The sequence below is a fragment of the Lissotriton vulgaris genome, chromosome 9, assembly GCF_964263255.1.
Source record: "Lissotriton vulgaris chromosome 9, aLisVul1.2, whole genome shotgun sequence".
NCBI classification, from domain to species: Eukaryota; Metazoa; Chordata; class Amphibia; order Caudata; family Salamandridae; genus Lissotriton; species Lissotriton vulgaris.
This window is the reverse complement of record NC_141697.1, coordinates 1224617260-1224641544: the sequence shown is the minus strand read 5'-3', so window position 1 is coordinate 1224641544 and position 24285 is coordinate 1224617260. Positions and strand designations below refer to the sequence as shown.

The 24285-nt window shown below is 47.2% G+C and overlaps 1 protein-coding gene across 1 annotated transcript in view; it reads left to right on the top strand.

Moving 5' to 3' along the window:
- Positions 1-24285, top strand: part of LOC147693100 (laminin subunit beta-1-like) — a 381988-nt gene that overhangs the window by 277697 nt on the left and 80006 nt on the right. Inside the window, exons 25-26 of the mRNA XM_086939353.1 lie at positions 863-1077; positions 22574-22670. Coding sequence (XP_086795479.1) covers positions 863-1077; positions 22574-22670 — 312 coding nt within the window. The remainder of the gene's footprint in view (positions 1-862; positions 1078-22573; positions 22671-24285) is intronic.

The following is a 24285-nucleotide window of genomic DNA, read 5'->3' as shown; positions in this document are numbered from 1 at the left end:
TGATGTGTATGTCTAAGTATTTACTCACGGTTTGTACTCGCTTAAATTATAAAAGTCTTCCCCTGTTTTAAAAAAAAATTAAAATCGTATTTGCCCAAAAATGTCCCTTTTCACAAAGTATTTCCCACATTATTGGAGCATGTTTTTTGTTACCCATGCACTTTCATATCTCTGTGTTTCATGAGCTGTCTTTAAGTACCTATTTTGTGTTCGAAATGACATTTTTGACATTAACATTTACAGCATATGGTTTTCTTCTATATAATGACGATCTGCAGCAGAAACCAGTGCATGGAGTCTTACTGATAACACAGTTGGGACTTACAGAGTGGATATTTATATATATATTTATATATGTATATATCTCGATCTATCTAGAGATAGATAGATAGATAGATAGATAGATAGATATCTTCCATCCGATTGACCCTACCATGACCCCTGAAGGAGGGCGTGCTAACTGCTGAACCCTCTTTAAAATTGTAAATAAAATCTTTAATTTGGTAAAACTTTATTTGTGTTACACTTATTTTTGGGTACTTTTTATTTTTGGCTCGATAGTTATGCAACTGAGAGGTGTTAATATTTCTTGATGTTTCTGAGCTATAGTTTGATTTGTTTATGGTGGTAGATGTGGGCGGTGCCTGTCATGGATGCAGGTTTGCCATTGGTTGCCCCTTAGTGATGGTGACTTCCGGAGCTTGATACTTTGAAGAAGTGAACCATTCCCACGAATGGGCGCCTCTTGCACCAGGGCACACCTGGGCTGCTTATGTAATATCAAATGCATCTGACTTTGTAAACTTTTGAATGACAGAGCAGGGCCATATCAAATATTTGCATTTTAATGTCATTTCTTCAGGTTGTACATGCAATGAGCAGGGTACGCTGCCTTCCCACTGCACCACTGATACCTGCTACTGTGACCGGGTGACCGGGCACTGCCCGTGCCGAGCCAACATTGTTGGGAAGAACTGTGACCAGTGTGCCCCCAATTTCTGGAACTTTGGAGCCATTCTTGGGTGTGAATCGTGTTCCTGCAACCCTACGCACTCGCTGCGAAGAGACTGCAACATGGTGAGTTGAGAGGGTACCTTTCATGTGCCAAGACACCACTTATATGCTCTTGTGCATGGCCAAGAGTTGTTGTAGTGAAAGGCCTAGCACTGATTTCTACCATCATGCCATCTGATGCGTCTGTAGAATTACCTGACACCCATGGTTTATTTTTCTATTATTTAGCACTTTGGGGATGTTCATTCAATTATGTATCAAATACTTACTTGAGGAACTGAGCTTCAAAGTCTTTTATTATTTTTAAATAAAGGAGAGAAATGGTGCAAATTCACATTGAACATCCTTCAATTTTACAGCAAGGTGCCATTGCATGCCTCACCTGCACTTCCTGTAGAGTGCCACTGCATGCCCCGCTGGCACTTCCTGTAGAGTGCCACCACATGCCCCACTGGCACTTCCTGTAGAGTTCCACTGCATGCTCCACTGGCACTTCCTGTAGAGTGCCACCATATGCCCCACTGGCACTCCCTGTAGAGTGCCACCGCATGCCTCACCTGCACTCCCTGTAAAGTGCCTCTGCATGCCTCACCTGCACTTCCTGTAGTGTCGCAGGGATTCCATTCTCATACAGAACTGTGCATAGAGACTTAGAACCTCAGTGAATTAGGGTGTACCAAAACTCACCTCAGTTCCCAAAATCCCCTACCAGACTAGCTACAGTGTCTCATTGGTTATCACAAACTCCCAATGCTTAGACAAACCAGAACATGGACTTAGTACACCTCAGATAACTTGGAACACATGAACACTCTTTCGTTATACAATCATTTCAATCCAGAACAAGGAGTAAATGAGGACGTGTGCATATTTGAAATGTTTATTCACTAATGCAGTGTTCTCAAACGCAGTATCTTAGCTAATACAAGCAAACATATTATAAGAAACAAAGTAATCAGCATAGTCACTAGTCCATAGAATACAAAAGGTGAAAGGATGGTAAAATGCTAAAATGAATAGAGTTCAGTAACACCTAATTCTCACCCTCCCTAGCTAGCATATTATATTATATCTAAGAAGGTCTCTTTGGGTTTTTAGCAGGGCGGCCCCATACCTCAGGATCCTAGTGGTAAGGGATCACATCATCTTCCACCAGCTCTCTGCATGCGAAGCACCATCAAGTGTGTGTTGTATGCTCTTGTGCAAAGCAATATAAAACGCGCCTAAAGCCAGAATTTGAGAAAAACACAAAAATGCCTAACCACCATCATTTGTACCCAAAATTCAAATAGGTCGAAAACACTGCTTGTCTAAATCGATCAAGTATTTTTATTTATACCACTTGCTTATATTTGTTTTTTAATTTTTAAAGAAAACATTTTATCAGCAAAAAAGACACCTATACATCCATATATTTACACTAATTTACACTAATATACAATGGAATTTACAAACAAATAATGACATTTACAAGCCAGAATTTGGCCGCAGCTGCATGTATGTTATGTCTAGGAACATGCGAAGATCAGACCTCACAACAACCACTGTGTTGAGATATCCTTGAAGGTTTCAGCACTCACTGTACAGACACAGCTAACCAGCAAGGCTGATATCAGAGTAACAACATATTATTCTTGCGTAAATCAAAACACCCTACTAGGCTAAAAGCTAAAGCAACAGATATGTGTCTTGTGCAGAAGCAGCAGAAAGGTAAAAATGGCGTTTAATCTCCTAATAAGCTCATTCTAACTTAACACAGCATATAGGCAAAGTATATCTATATGACATCCTCCCATGATCCGAGCACGGATAAGATAATTCAAGATAAAGGATTCATTTTTGAAAGGCAGAGTTAAAAAAAGATAGTCAGGTCAAATTCTTGAAGGCGAGGAAAAAATATTTTGTCAGCCAAAAAACCAAAATCTCACCAGCATGACAATTTAGTGTCACTGTAATCAAAGCCAATAGGTCCGAGACTTAAAATGTCCATCATAATTTTCAAAGAGAAAGAAAAAAATAACGAAAAAGTTCCATGATATTAAAGGCCTCCATAGGACTCAGCCTAATACTGAGTATGCAAAATAAACAGCAACAGCTTCCAAAAGGAAGTCACTGTTATCATCCGAAAATAACTCAGCCATCCAATTTAATAGCGAGAAAGAACATACATCCTCTAGTACCATCAGAGGACAACTTGGCGGGTTCTCAATGAAGCTGTGTGCCAAGAAATCTTGCGCCGCTGCGAATATATTCCAACGACCCAGAACTCCATGCATCGCTGCAAAGGCCATAATCCCTCCGTCAGAACAAAGCAATTCATGAGCAACTAAGGGACTCATGAGCTGATTAAAATCCACTTCAGGAGACACCATATTGCAGAGACACAAATCCAGGGCCCAGTCGAAATCGCAGCTCAGGCAATGAAAGACAGGCTGGACACATGTGAAATAGGAAAATCGAAATGATAATCCATATGCTGCACTTAAGGTGGCGAGCGGCAGCATTCCATAGTATTCAAGCATCCTGTTGTGAAACAGTGCTAACCGCGACAGCTCGTCTTGGAACACAGGACATGCATCCATTTTTAACAAAACAAAACAGCTCCAGAAAGCCTGCAGCAAGTGCCAGCAAAATGGGAAATCCACCAAATAGGCTGGAAAAGATCGAATGAAAGAAAGCAGGAATGACTCCAAATATCTTTTGGAAAGAAGTCACAAGACCACTGCTTACTACTTTAAAAAAGTGCGCCAGCCCCGATGTGGAGGATGCGTTAAAGATCGTATGAATCAGTTCACCGAAATGCAATGGTAGGTCAGTATTTAATAAAGCATGCACCTCTGTGCGGGTGTTAGCTACGTGAAGGATAAATGTTTCACAAGCAGATGTCAGGGCAACTTCTTTTTGTGACAATAGGGCTCTTATTCGACTCATCTTATTGAACTCTGCTTGCAAGGTCGGAATCCTCGGCCAGATGGAAACATCCAAGTTCCCATGCGTGGGTGGATACAACACATTTTTACAGCAAAGCACACGTACACTGACTGTAACTGCATAAGCTATGCCTTTTAATAGCCCACAGCAATCTTCATTATTTAAAAGTAAATAACTACCGTTTGCTAGTAAAGTGAATGTGGGGACAATAGCGGGCACGGGGTACCTTTTAAAACACATGCTAAATTAAGCCGTTCCTGATTACAAGAACCGTGCAATTGAATATGTCTACACATTAATGAGTGATCTGGTGTTTCGGTGCACTCTTCACCTTTCAGATAAACCTCTTTTCCTTCTCTAAGGCATCTGTAAGTAAAAGGAAGCGACCAGGCTTCATGTAAATAGGAGCTACCAAGAGGCTCGTATCTACCAATGGCAAAATATTTCATACAATTTGTAAACTGGAAAAGTGCAAACGGTAAAGTTATTAACCCGTGGATAAGCCACCTTGTCTTGTAGGATGCCATAAGAAGTTGAAAAAAGTGTCTTAGTGTTGATAAAAGAACTCACAAATGATTTGAACAATTGTCTATGGCACCATATTGAATTCATACTGAACTGTATCTAAGTGTTGGGAATATTTCTGTGTTCTAGAAAGGGTGTGAGAGTGATTGACTGTGAGTGGTTGTGATTCACAATGTCTGAGAGGGTGGGGAGTGTTTGAAATGTACATTAAAAATGTGTTCTAATGTTTGTATGTTATAAATGTTTTTCTAATTGAAAATAGAATGAATAATCAGAAAAAAAGAAAATAACTTATCAATGAAATAAAATTGAAGATTTATTCAAGAGACACTGATCCCCTCACTTTGTGTTTAAATCGATTGTGAGACGTTAAGCTAGTGGAAATTGTGTTAAACTGGCAGCATTGGCGCTTGTTTCTTTGATACGTTGCAGTAGTGGCCTCTGCCACTGAGAAAGGTAAAGACTCTAATCTTTCAATGTGTAACATGGAAAAAGATGCATCTCTCATTGAAAGCAAACATTGTTTATCAGTCAAATTAAACGGGGCAAAAATGGACGACACATTCATGTAACTCCAAGGCACCTTCCCGGCCTTTAGCGTCTGTAGGGTCCATGCAAACTGCATAATAGAACGCAATTGATTTTGACCATGGTATAATACAGACACATCCTCTTGCACAATATCAACAACAGATGACACAATATTATCCAATGTGTAGATGCGGGAATAAAGCGTGTTAATGCTGTTATCCACTACTGCAAGCACTTTTTCTAAATTAGCTTGATCAATAGCCCTAAGGCGGGTAGCCGCTTCAATCTGTGATGTTTTCCATATTTCATTATAAACGGCATATATCCATCTTCTAAATCTACCTCTTGCCGGGCCTTTTATGAAATCATTCAAATCAACATCGTCAGTCAGTTTAGACAAATGCAGTTTGACTGACGCCAATGTAGAATGTTTGAGCCAATTCTGACATAATTTGCCTACTGAATAAGTGGTTACAGAATGGTCACTCTCAAAACGGGGATCAACCCTGACCTGAGTAAAGCCATCAGCTAAACCCAGAAAACGATGTTGGCACAAATCAGCACTTCTGTGCCACATCAACCAACCCCTGGGATCCAAACTGGATAAGTTAAAGGACGAATTTTGCAATAGAGTTTGCAACTCTCTAATCAAAAATGTTGTAGTATTATCCCAACCTGAATATTCTTCCAAATCAGGGAAGGAAGGAGTATTTAATTTTTTAGAAGTAGCCAATCCAAAGCATGTTGTCTGTGAGATGCTAGAATTCAAAAACAACATATGATTTGGGATGAGACATGCACGGTGCAAAGCCTCAATGCCTTGTACCTGCCAACTTTAAGAACCCCAAACTGATTTAAGGTCAACTGTTTCCTTCCACAACTCGTAGCCTCCAACAGCTAGCTGGTCTAGAAAGGACTTCGAGTACAATAACTTAGTATCGGTAAGTCTAACTTTGGACATGGATTTTTCTGTCATTCTAAAATAAAATGAAGCGGGATTGGACTGATTGAAATCAGTAAAATATGTGTACTTCTTCAAAGATGTACTTGAGCTGCCTTTCAAAGGAGCTGGGCAATGCTCCCACTGTGTATAATTGACAGTTCTCCTCCTGGAATTAGTTTTATGTAGGAAATGATTGCCAAATGTTGGAAGCAAAACAAATCACCATAATTAGCCAATTCTAAATATAAATCTTCAGCATCAAAGGCAGCATAATATTTCAAATCAGCAAACAAAGCCTCTACGGCCTGAACATCCCAATCATCAGAACGTATGTTTTGTTTAACCACATCCCCCATGTTAACTCTAAGCACATTAGGGACATTTATAACTTCAGTGGGTCCATGGATTTGAAATTCAACAGCATCCCAGACTATCCCATCCAGGACAGGCCAAGCAGTGATGTTAACAAAAGCCAAGTCTCTCTTCAATCTGTGGGCAGAATGTGACAAGGAATGGGGTGTCAATGTTCCATTCAGATGTCGAATGCATGTTCTCTCCTCGACATAGTGTCCATTAATGAATCGGAAAAATAAAACACAAAACCATGTGACATAAAAAAAGGTAAATTGAAAAAAACCCCAGCCAAATATAAGTCCAAGGGGGAATCAAAAAACGTTTTTTAAATAAAGTTACATAGACTCTAATCCTTGTGAGCTTTCCTGAAGTGTGTGAAACAGTGTCAAAGGAAAATCTGGATTTCATGGCCAAACGAGTTGGCAAATCCGGCATCGATAAGTCAGTTGGGTAAGTCAGTTTCATCAAGTCGAGCACCAGGCAATGCACTCAACAAAGGACTAGAAATTGCAGGCATCTCGAGGGCCACCTCCGGCTCAGGAGTCGAAGCTGTGGCCAATACAGAATTTCTCACCATCGAAGGACATGAGACTGCCGGTGTCATACTAAGAAGAATCGGCCACTCTGTGTATCTTGACATTGTCAATGGAGAATACCTGTTTTCTTTACGACCTGGAAGTGGTGGTAAAATGACTGTTCTTGTTCCCTTCACACCAAGTACAGGAACTGGAGCACGGTATGAGGGACCAAATTCTTTCTTGTTATCGATCTTCTCCCGAACCAATTCTCCAACTTGGGGTAGCCAGCCAACTACCGGGATCTGCAACGCATCATCCGAAGTGGAGGGCAAATGTTCCTTTGCAAGACTGTCTCTTGCCTTTTGTAGAGTCTGTAAAACATTGCAATGTTCATCTACGTCAAAGGAGGCAGCAACAGCCACCGAGTCTAGACCGTCAAGGTCCGGTACATACATCTTGATACCAAAGAGCATTTCGTATGGGGTCCGCCCACCCAGGGACCTTCTAGGGAGATTATTAAGAGCACGCTGCACGCCATTGAGATGGGCCAGCCAGTTCCTGCCAGTGCCTATAACTCGAGCTGTCAATGATTGCTTTAAGTCACGGTTCATTCGTTCCACTACACTATTACCCTCAGGTTTGTACAGAGACGAAAACTTGACTTGGACCCCCATCGAAGCCATGGCATCCTTATACGCCTTAGAGGCGAAAGCAGGACCCTGATCCGAATGGAAGGTACCACAGGCAAAAATTCCCTACAAAGACACGCAAATCCCTTATGACAGTCCGTGAATCAGTGCTGCGGTGAGGCCACACCCATGCAAAGCGTGTGCATGAATCAACTGTGACTAAGGTGTACTTATATGCAGTATCAGAAGAAAAAGGACCGCAGTGATCTAAATAAACACAACCCAGTGGTTTATTAGAAATTAACAACTGTGTTTGGGGTGGACGCACAGCAGTTGAAGGCTTAATCTGCTGGCAAATGTCACATTGAAGGACATAATCACGCGTCTGTTTGTGCAGTCCCCGCCACCAAAAACGTTGTTGTAATTGAGACACAGTGGCAGAAACGCCCGCATGCGCAGATGCAACTCCTTCATGGGCCGCTGTGACCAATGTATTTCTGCGATCCGAGTTGGGAATTAATCTCTCCCCAACTTCAGTAATTTTCACATAAGGAACCTTATCGGGACTTAAGTGGTATGAGTACTTCGAAGGGAACGCCTTAGGATATTTACCTCCCCTCTCAGTGGCAGCAACAGCCGCCAAGATATCATCATCAATCTTACTTTTGGATCGTGTGACTGCTGCAACTAAATATGTAGATACGGCAGATTTCGCTGCTTCATCAGCCAGCGAGTTGCCAACAGCGTGAACTCCAACGCGCTGATGACCAAGAGTATGAATTACAAGCAACTGCTCTTTAAGCTCAGCCGTTCTGACCCAGATCATTTTATGTTTTATTGTGCTACCCTTGGAATCACGAAAATCATTCTGAATCCAAAAGAACAAGTTCTCATTGTAAGACTTGACACAGCAGTAAGAATCACTTACAATAAGTGTTGTCACACTAGGATCTGCGTACTCCAATGCAAGCATCAGAGCACGAAGCTCTGCCAATTGTGCGGTGCAGTCCCCTAGACTCTCCGTGTGCACGACTCTGGACTTGAACTTATTGTTCACCATGGCACCTACCACAATGGCACAAGCGGAAACATAGGCGTGTTTAGACCCATGCGCAAACTGCGCCGAACCATCAGTGTACATGATGCAATGGAAATCCTCCAAAGGCCGCATAGCCAAAGGTGCAGGATGAACAAATTCATATTGAAAAAACTCCTGCGACCGTAAGGAGGCATCAAATATAAACGTGACATCCGGAGTCATCAATGATGCTGCCCATTGTATCCACCGCGGGTGCAAAGCTTTAGAATTAGGTACACTGGCTTTCGTAACTGCTTCCAAAGCAGGACAAGGGGTAACAACCAACATGCGTTTTCCCTGTGACAGAGCACGTTCCTTAAGAATGGCCATCTGTACAGCTGTCAAAACTTTCTCCACAGTGGAAAATCACATTTCAGCCGCAGTGTACAAGTGTGACTTGTAGGCAATAGGTACTGTGGCTCCTTCGTTAAAAGTAAGTTATGTGAAACCGACCGTCCCAGGGATGATTCTTATCACCAGGTTGGTGTGGTTGTCACGAGTCAACAAGTATTTAGAAGCGAGCAGATCAGCCTGCAAAGATTGCAGTATAGCTGAGTTCTCCGGCAGCCAGTTTGATTTGGTAAAAGTTGGTTGTATCAAAGCATACAAAGGCTTGATACGCTGGGCATATTCAGGAATGTATGTCCTCTCGAAATTCAAAAATCGCAGCAAAGACTGTAATTTTTTCAGAGTTGTCGGAGCGCGCAGTTGTGTGCATTTCTCCAAGAAGTGAGGAGCTAATCCTCAACCTTCATTGTTGAGCTCGTAGCCCAGAAACAACACTGTGTACTCCGCAATGTGCGATTTTGCAAAGTTGAATTTGTAACCGAAGTCCGCAAAGCTACAAATTAAGCGGTCAACTCGACACAGATGCCCCCAAAGTTCGTCATCCATGAGATAAATGTCATCCACATACGAACAAGCATCCGGGTCAACTCTCTCCAAGAGAGAAACTATGCGGGCAGCAAACACCCCAGGACTATTCTTATAGCCCATCGGTAAACGTTTGAAATGTTTTTGGACACCGCCGCAAGTAAAGCTAGTCCACTGGGAACTTAGACCATCCAAATGGTGGGCATAAAACCATTGGAAATGTCAAGCATGGTTTCAAAGCGCTTACGCACAAGACTATCCACTAAGGCAGAGCCGTGAGTATTCTGTACTGCACAAGTACGGCAATGCGAGTTTAAATGCCAGTAATCCAATACCAAACGATATGAACCGTCAGGCTTGGTCACAGTAAAAAGAGGGTTATTCATTGGTGACACACAAGTTTCAATTACTCCCTGATATTCCAATTGTTCAAGGATTTCCGCAACGGAAGCCTTAGCTTCGCGTCTTATGGGATATTGGGGTTGAGGCTGTGGCATAGACCGCAAAGGAATCTCGTGGTGTGGGGACATTTTATCCCAACCACAGTGTGTACGGTACAGAGCCAGCAAAAGGCCTTTAGCCCACTCTTCTGCAAAATTCAGCGCATGCTCCTTCGAGACAGTGTGCGCGAAACTAGGGAGGATCACCTCCTCCCCTCTTGGAGCTGCGAGAACAAAAGGTGGGGGCCAGTCAGCCCAAACTAACAAAATGTCATAGGTAGTTGTAAGATTCTCCCAAAATACCCCTTTTATGGTACGTTGTATGTCACCTTCAAAGAACAGGACTATTTCATAAAGTCTGTCAGGGGGGACTACTCTAGTGTCAGCTGTCTCCACAACAACATAACGGTCAGTCGCTGTCACCGTCAGTAATTGACGCAGGGCCTCTCGCACTATGGTAATCTCCACCGCGCTGTCCAGCAAGGTCAGAGCCCATGTCTGATGCCGAAGCTACGTTCTCACTATCTGTGGCATATCTCGCTGATAAAGCGGCGACTTTCTTTTTCTGAAACTGGGGTCTCTTCGGTGTAGAAACGTCCTGCTTGCCGTTACCGTCTTTTGTGCGGGGCTGGTCGCGTCCCTGCTGGCCACCCCGACGCCTGCCGCCTCCTCCACCACCGGTCGACGAGGCCGATGAGTCCTGAAAAGAACGAGGAGAGCGTTGATCAGAAACCTGAAAACGATCAGGTGATTTTATCACTGCGCGATCGCGCAAGTCATAAACACGTTCTGGGGGCGCAGGCAATGGAGACGCAGGACGAGACTCCTGTTTCTGTTGTTGTTGCTTTCCCTGTTTTTTTTTTTCAGCCAATTTAGTTTTTTGGGCTTGGGCTGTTTGTCAGTTTCTGACTTCTGCCCTTGGGGTTGTTTTTTCTCTTTAGTAGAAAAAGGCTTGAGACCCCTACTATTGCGGCCCACGGTTTTATAAGCCGCCACAATAATCCTCGCCAACTGTCGGGTTTTTTGGCATCGGGAACTGCCTGCAAAGCATTGGCAACCTGAAAGTTCACTGCATCCCCCTTCACATTAGCAAGTATGAGATCGGAAACCACATCAAAGGAGCCACAGAGGCGCATACCCAATTTAACCACAGCCTCAGGTCCGTGCTCATCCTGAACACGTTTAAGGACCGTCGGCAGGACAGTCATGGACGGAGTGCCTTAACACCTCGTATAGACCGCCGCAAATGTTTTACCCCAGGTCTCACAGTCACCAATTTCAGGGATCAAGTCTTTTGGTAAGCTAATTGTCAGAATCCTGTGTTTTTCACCAGGAGTCGTGTTAGGAAATACTGCTTCCAGCTGGTCAAACTTCTCGGCAAGCCAGAAAGGAAAATCATCCTTTTCCTGGGGGCGCTTGCCCATCACAGCATTGACCATAACGGGACTGAGTTTCATTCTGCCCTATCCGGCAGGGAGCGCCGCACCACCCGGGGCCCCGCCCGGGAGATTATGGGTTATGTATTGCACTAACGACCTAATCACGCTAATTGCGACTACATGTGTTCGTCGTAACTCAACCACGGTACATGCCCCGTGTTGAGGATGAGGCGTAAATCCAGCCAAAACAGGCCAATTTGCGCCTGGAATGGACAAAGGACCTAACCTCGGAGCTGCCAAAGAATGGGGTAGGGGGCCATCAAACCAAACCCGGTGCTGCCAAGTATCTATAGGAACTTCCTGTGCCCTATATGGAGCATAGTCCTGTGGCACAGCCGTGGGAGTGTACGTGTCAAACACATTAGTATTTGCGTTCACAGCTGGGAAGGTCACCCACGAGTAAAATATTTCGTACGGGTAAGCCACCTCTGCACTCACCACCATTATCACGGCCATGCCATCCACGGGAACATTATAATTCTGCAAATGAATGTCCACCGCTGCCATAGCGACACAAAAAGGAAAAGGTACAAAGGAAACTTTGTAGCACAACTGGGTAGTAATTCAAGGAAACCGTTTTGAAAGATTCAAGCTTGAAAAGACCTATGTAAATATAGGTAGGTTTGTCCGACACCACCGTTAACCGGAAACAATAGTGAAGGATTCAAGGACTGAATATTGTACTACTCAAGTGCATGGTAATAAGGCCACCATTGTTGGGCGCCATGTCGCAGGGATTCCGTTCTCATACAGAACTGTGCATAGAGACTTAGAACCTCAGTGAATTAGGGTGTACCAAAACTCACCTCAGTACCCAAAATCCCCTACCAGACTAGCTACAGTGTCTCATTGGTTATCACAAACTCCCAATGCTTAGACAAACCAGAACATGGACTTTTGGAAAGGGGCGACCACTCGGTCCCCCCGAACGTATGGCGGAGTGCCTCGATCCCCCCGGGAAGCCATTTTTGGGCGGGAGGCGCGTCTCGGCTGGTATGCCCGAAGCGGCGTAGCCGGGGCGCGCTTTTTCCCGCCCTAGAGTGGGCTGGCCTAGACACCGACGTAGCCAGCCCCGCCCTAGGGGCAGGCAGGGGCGGGTTTTCGCCCGCCCTGAAGACGGATAAAAAGAGACGCAAGACCAGAAGACGTCCTCTTGTTCTTGTGCTCCGAAGCTGCACCTCCTCGCTACCCGTGAGCTCGGGACAGAACGAAGAGCCAATTTTGAGCGTTTTGATCTTTTTCTTTGTCTTCTAGATACTTCGTCGGAGAGATGCCCAAGAAAGGCGCAAAGAGAATGACGACCGACCAGATGGTGCGGGCCCTTTGCAAAGAGGTGTCCGACATAAAGAAACGGTTGGCGGAGCGAGACGGGGAGGAGGGTTCGGGCCCTGCGCCGGCTGGAGGGAGACCTAAGAGGCCGAGAAGGGTTCCAGCCGGTGGAGACGTCCCGGTTCCCTCTGCCCCGCTCGAGGCGCCGACCCCAGTACCGATGGAGGGGAATCCAATCCCCGTTGTCGTCACCCCGACATCCAAGGAAGACATGCCCCCCGAGCTGGCAGCACAGCTAGCAGCATGGTTGGGGGATAGTAGTGATGGCGCCACGGCTGCCGAGGCACAGGCGCTGATAAAAGGGCTTCGTGAGAAGAGAGATGCAGCTAAAGTGACTGCGCCGTTGGCGGGAATAGACAAGCCGCAAGCGGCAGAAGCTGCGTCCGGTTCAGGTAAGCGGCCATTGCCGATTGCAAGGGACGAGTCAGCACCCTCTCGTAGAGAGATATTGGGACAACATGTGCCTTTAGCTATAAAGGAAAAGATCTGGGCGGGGGAGTACGTGAATATTTTCGCCTTGCTTGTTGATCATTATGAGGTGGAGCATGTTAAAAGTCAGAAGGACCTAATGCATCCGAGTGTTTGGCGCGCAAAAATGGCCGCCTTTAAGGTAAATGAGAATATTGGCAACTGGGGCAATGCGTGGGGTATTTTTACATCGATTTTGGGGGAACGTAGGCCCGAGTTGCTTCCTGAGTTTCCCATTTATCAATCACGAATTATGGGTTACTCGACAGCGTATCAAGGTAACCATTGGTTTTGTTATGACAATCTGTTCAGGAAAGAAAAGGAACATAACAAGAGTTTGACTTGGGATTGTTACGATTCTGTAACATGGGATAAAATGAAAGAATCAGGAATGTTAAAAATGCCATTGGTTGGGAGCAATGTTGTTGATTACTCCCGCCAAAATGTGGGGACGCCCTTTCGACCAAGTACGAGCACCGACGATCAGTCGAGGCCCGCAGGCAATACAGGGAGAAAGGGTTTCTGCTTTAATTTCAACAAAGGGAAATGTACCAGGCCTCCGGGATCGTGTAAATTCAAACACGAATGTAGTACGTGTGGGTCGTCCCATCCTGAGTCATCGTGCAGAGCCAGAACGAGTGAGAATGGGGGTAAGGGAGGCGCCAAACAGGTCTAAGCTAGTCCGAGGGGCGCCTTTACCAACCCCGATTGATACCTTGGCAATGATTCCCTGGCTCAGCGAATACCCGGATCGTACTTCTGCTGGGGTGCTGCGGAACGGTTTTACACATGGTTTCCGCATCCCGGTGGGGGACTTTCAGGGTGTAGGGATGTGCAAAAATCAACTTTCCGTTTTTCAACATACATCTGTAGTGCAAGAGAAAATTCAGAAAGAGGTTAGCCGGGGACGGGTCGCCGGCCCGTTTAGTGTACCCCCGGTACCGGATTTTGTTTGTTCTCCGTTAGGGGTGGTCCCCAAGAAGGACCCAGGTGAGTTTCGTTTGATCCATAATCTGTCTGCTCCACATGGTCTTTCGGTGAACGACGCAATTGATCCAGAAGTTTGTTCGGTGCGATACGCATCGTTTGATGAGGCAGTAGCCATCTTGAATCGCCTGGGGCCCGGGACGTTGATGGCGAAATCAGATATCGAGTCAGCGTTCCGGTTGCTCCCGGTACACCCAGACGATCAGCGTCTGCTGGGATTCGGGTTCCAGGGGTCATTTTACATGGATAGGTGTATGCCAATGGGATGCTCTATATCATGTGCTTATTTTGAGCAATTCAGTACTTTCCTGCAATGGGTGTTCACTAAGAAAACGGGTTTCCGAAATGTAATGCACTACCTTGACGACTTTTTGTTCCTTGGCCCCGCCGGAAATCCCGAATGTGCCCAGGCCTTAGCTGAATTCTGTGTGTTGATGGGTCATTTTGGCGTGCCATTGGCACCGGGTAAAACTATGGGTCCCACGACTTGCCTCGAGTTTTTGGGGATCGAGTTGGACTCAAGGGAGGGGTGTTTCCGTTTACCAGCTAGCAAAGTGTTGAAATTCAGGGCAGCCCTCCAAGTATGTTTAAATGCATCTAAGGTTACACTGCATCAGTTGCAACAATTAGTGGGAAAGTTGAACTTTGCCTTGAGGGTGATCCCAATGGCTCGCCCCTTTTCCCGCTCAATTGCCCAAGCGATGGTTGGCCTAAAGGAGGGTCATCATCGCACGAGGTTATCGGCTGAGGTCCGCCAGGACATGCGGATTTGGTTAGCATTTTTGGCGGACTTCAATGGCCGAGTCGTCTGGAACAAGCCAGCCGTGTCCTCCGAAGAGCTTGGGCTATGGACAGATTCAGCAGGAAGCATAGGCTTTGGCGCCATCTTCGGCACAAAATGGTCTGCACAAAGGTGGCCCCTATGGTGGCACGAGAAGGGGCTGACGAGTAATATTGCTTTCCTTGAACTATTTCCCATTCTGGTGGCCCTGAGAACCTGGCCAGAAGGGTTCAGAGATCATTCTGTCGTGTTCTGGTCCGACAATATGACCGTGGTAGAATGCATCAATAGTCAGGCAGCCCGTTGTAAATTGATTTTGAGGCTGCTCAAAGAAATTGTCTTACTGTGTATGCAACTGAACGTGATATTCAGAGCAAAACATGTCCCAGGGGTGATGAATCAGGCTGCTGATGCACTGTCTCGTTTTCACATGCAGGCTTTCTCGGGTTTCCTTCCTTCAGCGGACCCAGAGCCGGCACCCTTCCCCGAAGCTCTCTGGTCTCTCGGTGCCCCGAACTTCGTCACCTCGTGGGAGAGAGTCTAGCACCCAGGACAAGAAAGGCATATGAAGGGGCGTTTCAGGCCTATTTAGCCTTTTTGGGGGCTGAGAGAGGGGGACTTTGGGGTCAGGAAGAGTGGGTAGTACATTTTCTGATGTCCTTACGTAGGGCTGGGAAGTCGGTGGCTACGGCCCAAAGGCATCGTGCCGCCATTTCCTTTGTTGCCAGGGCCCATGGCATCCAGGACCCGACAGCGTCTTTTACAGTACAAAAGGCGCTGCGTGGGTGGCAACGCCTAGAGGGTCGCAGAGTAGACGTAAGACGACCGATAGGTCTGGATAGGTTGTCCCAGTTACTGGCCACACTCCCTAACACATGCTCGTCTCCTTTCGAGACCTGTTTGTTTCGGACTGCATTTACGCTGGCATTTCACGGGGCTATGAGAATAAGTGAGCTGGTTGCAAGGAACAAACAGGATGTGGCGGGGGGCTTGTGCAGGGAACATGTTCAGATCAGGGGCGATGCGATGATTGTCTCCTTTCTCAGGTCCAAGACCGACCAAGATGGGAGGGGGGACTGCACGATCATTCGCAGGACCCCCGGGTCATCCATGTGTCCGGTACAGTGCTTAGAAGATTACCTAGCACGAAGGGTGGCATCATGGGGGGGGACATTGTTGAGGCATGCAGACGCCACCCCGCTGACGAGGTTTCAGTTTCAGCGGGTGCTTGCAATGGCCATCGCCGCAGCGGGCTTGGACCCGGGCGAATTTGGGACCCATTCCTTTCGAATAGGGGCTGCCACTGAAGCTACAGCCAGGGGTCTTAATGTAGAACAGGTGAAACGAGTGGGGCGTTGGTCCTCCAATTGTTATAAGAGGTACGTGCGATTGCACATGTTGTGAAGCTGTAATCATGTACTCACGCTTCTTGTCTTTTGTTTGTTTTCAGTTGCGCAAGCCTACGCGGCAGGGCGAACTGTGCAGTCGACCCAACACCAGGCCAGCGGTCGCACATCACCGGCTGTGAGGAAGGAGGTGTGGGTCGTGGGCCACTCATACGTGAGACGGGCCGCAGACGTATTCAAAGCAGGTGACATGATTCACGTACCTGGGGAATACGGGTACAGAGTGTCCTTCTACGGAAGGGGCGGTCTCTGTATTGACCAGTTTCAAGCATTCTTTGAGGGTTTGTTAGAGCGGATGAGGTCACCGCCGTCCATAGTCATAGTGCATTTGGGGGGCAATGATTTGGTCACCACCGGTAGACGACTTCTCCTGGAGGCTATGCTTTCCACGGTAAGTTGGTTAGCGAGGAGAGTTCCGGGGTGCATAATTGCGTGGTCTCATATGATCCCACGAAAAGTGTGGCGGGGGGCTATCTCGATCCCTGCTTTGAATCATTCGGTTAGAAAACTGAATAACAAAGTGAGTAGGTTGTTCCGTTCCAAGACATTGCATTCGATCTCGCATGGTTGTATTAATGATGACAGTATGTATTTGGGGGATGGTGTGCATTTGTCGAGGGTGGGGAATGAGTTACTCATAGGAGACTTCTTAGCTTGGTTAAAATCGTTAAAACATGACCTCTAGGTAGGAGTGTTGTGGGGGGTCCGGATAGCCGGTCAACTATCCGGACCTGTGGCGGTAAGGTCATGATCGGTGAGCACTAATTGGTAGATCCCTATGAGTGGGCGTCACCCAACACGGATGGGAGCGCTCGGGAGAGGTGGCCATTGGCCCCTCAATGGGGAGGCGGTCCCGTCTAAGGGCGGGTCGCCGGAAGTAAAGGAAAGGCGGTCAAGGCCCCTTCCTTTGTAGGAGGGGTTACAGCCCCCTCCTGGGGAATTTCCCGGGGCCAGTGTCATCTGCGACGGCAGATGCGGTAAGTTGTGTGAGGTGGGGGGAGGTCCACGATACCTTCTAGATACCACACACAAGTCTTCGAACGACCTTTAAATGGCGTCGAGTCTTAAGTGCCCCCGTCAAGTCAAGGGAAATTGTTAGTAGTTGCACTTGAGGTAAGCCTCTGTGCTGTCGCCCCTCCCAAGTGGGAGGGGTAAGTCTGGTTAGGGATCTTGACACCGGTTATGACCTTGCCGTTGGCCCTTAAACGTTAGGATGTACAATTTCAGTGTTTCTAGAGAATGTTTTTTGTAGGATGCTAGTTCGGCTAGGAGAACCTCTGTATTAGAGAATATGTTAAGGTTAGCCAAACATCGCAATGTGATAATGAAATTGTACATAACATGAAACGTTTAATGTTTTAATTTTTTGTTTTAATAAATACGGCCGGGAGGGTCACTCCCTCCCACATCCAAAAACTTTAAGAACTGTTTCCGGTTTCCCTCCTTTTGGGGATTGTGTTGAGAGGGGGTGGCGGGTATCTCAGCCATATGGAAAGGGGCGACCACTCGGTCCCCCCGAACGTATGGCGGAGTGCCTCGATCCCCCCGGGAAGCCATTTTTGGGCGGGAGGCGCGTCTCGGCTGGTATGCCCGAAGCGGCGTAGCCGGGGCGCGCTTTTTCCCGCCCTAGAGTGGGCTGGCCTAGACACCGACGTAGCCAGCCCCGCCCTAGGGGCAGGCAGGGGCGGGTTTTCGCCCGCCCTGAAGACGGATAAAAAGAGACGCAAGACCAGAAGACGTCCTCTTGTTCTTGTGCTCCGAAGCTGCACCTCCTCGCTACCCGTGAGCTCGGGACAGAACGAAGAGCCAATTTTGACCCACCCACCAGCCCCTGAGGACAGCAAGTTGTTGTGCAATAAAGTGAATTTTATAAGTATGTTTTCCGTTTCGTTTACAGGCTGTGAAAGTATCAGTTTGTTGTTGATCATAATAAAGTATGGTGAATATCGTGTAAGTTGTTACGATTAAAATGATTATATGTAGTGTTGCATTTTAAGCATGTTCTTTCGGTCGTAGCGACCAATGTTTTCATAGGTTTGAGTAAGAATTGTCGTATTTATTTTGGTAGGCGGTAAGGTCATGATCGGTGAGCACTAATTGGTAGATCCCTATGAGTGGGCGTCACCCAACACGGATGGGAGCGCTCGGGAGAGGTGGCCATTGGCCCCTCAATGGGGAGGCGGTCCCGTCTAAGGGCGGGTCGCCGGAAGTAAAGGAAAGGCGGTCAAGGCCCCTTCCTTTGTAGGAGGGGTTACAGCCCCCTCCTGGGGAATTTCCCGGGGCCAGTGTCATCTGCGACGGCAGATGCGGTAAGTGGTGTGGGGTGGGGGGAGGTCCACGATACCTTCTAGATACCACACACAAGTCTTCGAACGACCTTTAAATGGCGTCGAGTCTTAAGTGCCCCCGTCAAGTCAAGGGAAATTGTTAGTAGTTGCACTTGAGGTAAGCCTCTGTGCTGTCGCCCCTCCCAAGTGGGAGGGGTAAGTCTGGTTAGGGATCTTGACACCGGTTATGACCTTGCCGTTGGCCCTTAAACGTTAGGATGTACAATTTCAGTGTTTCTAGAGAATGTTTTTTGTAGGATGCTAGTTCGGCTAGGAGAACCTCTGTATTAGAGAATATGTTAAGGTTAGCCAAACATCGCAATGTGATAATGAAATTGTACATAACATGAAACGTTTAATGTTTTAATTTTTTGTTTTAATAAATACGGCCGGGAGGGTCACTCCCTCCCACATCCAAAAACTTTAAGAACTGTTTCCGGTTTCCCTCCTTTTGGGGATTGTGTTGAGAGGGGGTGGCGGGTATCTCAGCCATAGTACACCTCAGATAAAATGGAACACATGAACACTCTTTCGTTATACAATCATTTCAATCCAGAACAAGGAGTAAATGAGGACACGTGCATATTTGAAATGTTTATTCACTAATGTAGTGTTCTCAAACGCAGTATCTTAGCTAATACAATCAAACATATTATAAGAAACAAAGTAATCATCATAGTCACTAGTCCATAGAATACAAAAGGTGAAAGCATGGTCAAATGCTAAAACGAATAGAGTTCAGTAACACCTAATTCTCACCCTCCCTAGCTAGTATATTATATTACATCTAAGAAGGTCTCTTTGGGTTTTTAGCAGGGCGACCCCATACCTCAGGATCCTAGTGGTAAGGGATCACATCATCTTCCACCAGCTCTCTGCATGCGAAGCACCATCAAGTGTGTTTGTATGCTCTTGTGCAAAGCAATATAAAACGCGCCTAGAGCCGGAATTTGGCCGCAGCTGCATGTATGTTATGTCTAGGAACGTGCGAAAATCAGACCTCACAACAACCACTCTATTGAGATATCCTTGAAGGTTTCAGCACTCACTGTACAGACACAGCTCACCAGGAAGGCTGAAATCAGAGTAACAACATATTATTCTTGCATAAATCAAAACACCCTACTAGGCTCAAAGAAAAGCAACAGATATGTGTCGTGTGCAGAAGCAGCAGAAAGGTACAAATGGCGTTTAATCTCCTAATAAGCTCATGCTAACTTAACACAGCATAAAGGCAAAGTATATCTATATGACAGTAGAGTGCCACCCCATGCCTCATCTGCACTTCCTGTAGAGTGCCACCCTATGCCTCACCTGCACTCCCTGTAGAGTGCCACTGCATGCCTTACCTGCACTCCCTGTAGAGTGACACCACATGCCTCACCTGCACTTCCTGTAGAGTGCCACCACATGCCTAACCTGCACTCCCTGTAAAGTGCCACTGCATGACTTACCTGCACTCCCTGTAGAGTGCCACCCATGCCTCACCTGCACTTCCTGTAGAGTGCCACCCTATGCCTCACCTGCACTCCCTGTAGAGTGCCACTGCATGCCTTACCTGCACTCCCTGTAGAGTGACACCACATGCCTCACCTGCACTTCCTGTAGAGTGCCACCACATGCCTAACCTGCCATCCCTGTAAAGTGCCTCCGCATGCCTCACCTGCACTCCCTGTAGAGTGCCACCGCATGCCTAACCTGCCATCCCTGTAAAGTGCCTCCGCATGCCTCACCTGCACTCCCTATAGAGTGCCACCGCATGCCTCACCTTCACTTCCTGTAGAGTGCTACTGCATGCCCCACTGGCACTTCCTGCTGAGTGCCAAGTATGCTTACTGGCACTTCCTGTAGAGTGCCACTGCATAACCCACTGACACTTCCAGTAGAGTGCCACAGTACTTCCCACTCTTCCTTTAGAGTGCCACTGCACATCCCACTGGCGCTTCCTGTAGAGTGCCATCACACGTCCCACTGGCACTTCCTGCAGGGTGCGGCCATATTTCTCATCAGCGCTTCTTGCATGGTGTCACTGAACAAGCTGGGGGTGGGCTTGCAAATTCTCTGTTCTCCCGTCATCCTCAGTTGCCTCTAATTACAGGATGTCCTGTGGACTGGACTCTAGGCCTTGATCAACTTTAAAGAGGCCTACCCTGTCACAAGCTTATATAGCTAACACTCAGACATGCACCTTTCTTTTGTACCCCCAGCCAGACTGGCCTCCATCACAGTGGGCCTCTCATTGACATCCCAGTGTCATTTCCAGCTGGAGTACCAATGCTTGTTTGACAGGTCTGCTGGGTTTACAGATCAAATTTGGAGTGCACTTCAAAGAAGACAAACCGAATGCTGAAAAAATGCGTGCGTCCACTGTCTAGTTGCTGAAAGCTTAGCTTTGTTCTAGCAGGCTTCTGTCTGTGAGTTTGTTGAGGGCACAGGGACTGTCTAAAACTGGATGTTTGTGTTAGATGTGAGTGGACACTAGGATTGAACACTCCCTACACATGCCCAACCCTCAGAGCCCTCGTGCAGTGTGCCCAGAGCCTTCTGCCATCCTGAACATGCTCACAGTGGGTAGGATTAGCCCCAGGTATCTCTACCCTTGACCTTGGGCATCCCAGAGTTCATTCTCGCCCACTAGCTCATGCCAGGCATAAATGTGACATTTCCAAGTACCCACTTCGGAACACACCTGGACCTTTGGAAGAACAGAAGAGGACCAAACCTGCTGTCTGAGACTTAAGAAGATCCTAGAACACTGGACCGGCCCTCCCTCTTGTACCCATGACAAAGAAGTGGACTCCAAGGGTCATAAGGCTGGCCTGTTAAAGCTTCACGGACGCAACAAGCTACAAGAGTCTTTTTGTGCAACCGCCCAGTCTACTAGTGGCCACTGGACCGGTCCTCCTACTGGCCTCTCCATACCACCCAGTGAGTCTCTAAGTGCCTCTCCTGAGGTCCTGGGGGGCTTTAGAAGTGCACTCCTGTGGTGGATTGGAACTAAAAGGACTAAAGTCAGAAGGTGAAATCTTTGACCAGGATGAGCCTCGTTAGTGTATCTGACCCGCACTCCAGCGCGGTCAGCGTCAAATTGCTCCTAGGTACTGTTCCATCGCAACCATGGACTATCATTGTCACTTAGTGCTTCTTGGTATTATTTCTACTTGAAACACAAAAATGTCATAGCTCCTGTTCCCAACAATAGACTTTGTCATTTGGGTAATATTTCATTAAATTTGATTCTGTTTCTAATTTGTTTTGGGGATTTTTTACTGTTTTGCGTTTCATCTTTATTGCTAGTTTAGCACCGCTTTTATTCTTTGCACTTTGGCCTTAGTTCAGCCTGCCTGCTCTATGCCCTCGCTACCAGGAGGTTGAGCTCAGGTTAATTTAGTGACTTTAAGGGTTCCCCCTGACAAGGTTTGTGATTATTATTTAAGTTGGGTACTTACCCCCCCCCCCCAACTAATAACCCACTTTCTTACAACAATGCTTTAACCATCCAGAACCAGCAACTTCTCCTAAAACGTGTAGGGGCCGATTCACAGAACTAATCTGAGACAAAATCCTGAACTTACTACTTTTGGTATTCACAGAATGCGATTAGTAGTAGTAAAGTTAGGATTCTTAACTTTATTTCTACTAAACTGAGACAAAATCCTAACTTTATGACTTTCAGTATTCACAAAAGGCATTTAGTAGTAGTAAAGTTAGGAATCCTAACTTTACTACTACTAAATACCTTCTGTGAATATCGAAAGCCGTAAAGTTAGGATTTTGTCTCAGATTACTTTTGTGAATCGGGCCGTAGACTTTATGCTTGTCTTTGACCATGTACAGCACCCCGCTGCCCCTGGCTTTGTGCGCACTATAGAAATACACCATACGAAAGGAAAGAAGGCGGCCATGTGTGTATATATGTACATAATACATACATACACACATTCTAGGGTCCAATAAATGAATGTTTACATTTCTATTCTTTGCTTCTTCTCTCTTCCAGTTCACTGGACAGTGCCACTGTCGCCCCGGGTTTGGAGGCCGAGTCTGCGACCACTGTCAGGAGAATTACTGGGGTGACCCAAGCGTGGCGTGCCAAGGTAAGCCCTTAAGGGGGTATAAATAGCCATTGCAGCTTCACCTTTGCATTAGCAGCCCTGTAACAAATCAATAGGATCAATATGAAAAGACAAACCAATTCTTTAATATTTTTGTACAAATGTCGGTTTGTAGTTTTTTAAATCAATCTGACAAGTGACTTTTATGAGGAAAAGTATTTGTCAGGCCTGTGCTTTCGCTGGTTACACTGATCCATCATCCATTTCGGGGCGTAACCCCCACTGTGTCTCTTTTTACTTGAAGTGCTACTTTGACCATTGCGCCGGTCCATTCCGTGGGCATTGTTATGTCTCTCTTCTTTGTGCCCCTTGTTCGTCCAACATCATTCCTCATTGCTTTTTGCACTGCCTTCTTAAAGCACATTAGCTTTGACCACCAATCCCTGTTCCTTCCTAACTTATCATCCTCCTGGATGCTTCTGCGGTGTCTCCTGCAGCCATGGTGTTGGACCCGGCCTCGTGGCGTGGTCCTCGCTGATCTCCACAGCTCCAGATCTACGGGTGGAACTGGTTCTCGTCCACCCAGAACTGTACATGACACTCCTACCCCGGACCTGAGACGATCCCCAGACCGCGTGCCTGCACCCGTGCACGTGACCATCAAACTCCATGTTTGGCCACCCCGGCCGGCCGGCCGCCATCTTTCCTTTCGGCAGCCCCTGGCCACTCCTGGCTACAACCAAGCATGCGCGTCCGGCGCGCCCAGATCCGCCCGGGGGGTGAACGACTCCCCAAGTACCCGAAACCAAGACCTCCATCACACCTCCGGCCCCCTTCCGAGGAACTGGTTTCCCTCACACCTCTGAACTATCCCTGGGGGCTGGTTTCGATCGCACCTTGGGCTTCCTAGAGAGCTGGCTCCAGGCCTTGATGGGCGTCTGGGATTCCCGGGACGCATGGTCCAAAGCATCAAAGAACCAACCGCCCAGACAATCGGGCGCCTGGCCCTCGGACCTCCGGCCTCCTGCCTCTGAGGGTCCGGACATCAAAGAGCTCCAGTACCATAAGACAGCCTGCCTTCCATCTAGTCGGCAGTTGTATCTTGGACAAGAAAGCCCTGCTGATCTGATCGCGGCTGACTTTGAGGAGAACAGACTCTGACCCACTGAGCCCTGCTGACATCGTCGCGGCTCATCCTCGAACCTACGGAACGGAACCATCGGGGCCCTGCTGATGCTGTCGCAGCTCCCTCTCGAAGAGTACGACTTGAACCATCGGAGGCCTGCTGACGCTGTCGCGGCCCCCTCTCGGAACACGAGACCTGAACCATCGGAGCCCTGCTGACGCTGTTGCGGCTCCATCTGCTTACGAGTACGACGGAGTACTCCTGACCAAGCCCTGCTGACCTCGTCGCGGCTTGTCGAACACTCTGGTCCGGCTGGACCATCGACGCTACCCTCACTATCATCTTGAACCAGAAGTGAGTAGGACAGCAAGTCCCATCGCCAGCCCCCGTACCGCCCAGTTCGAGGATTGAGAACTGTGCGCAGGGTGCGTTGCGTGCCCGCTGGCCTCCTAAGACCGTCCCACTTCCCCGATCCCTCGTTACGAGACTTTCGCGATCCCTCGATCGCTGTGTATTGCTCCTTACTTTTAA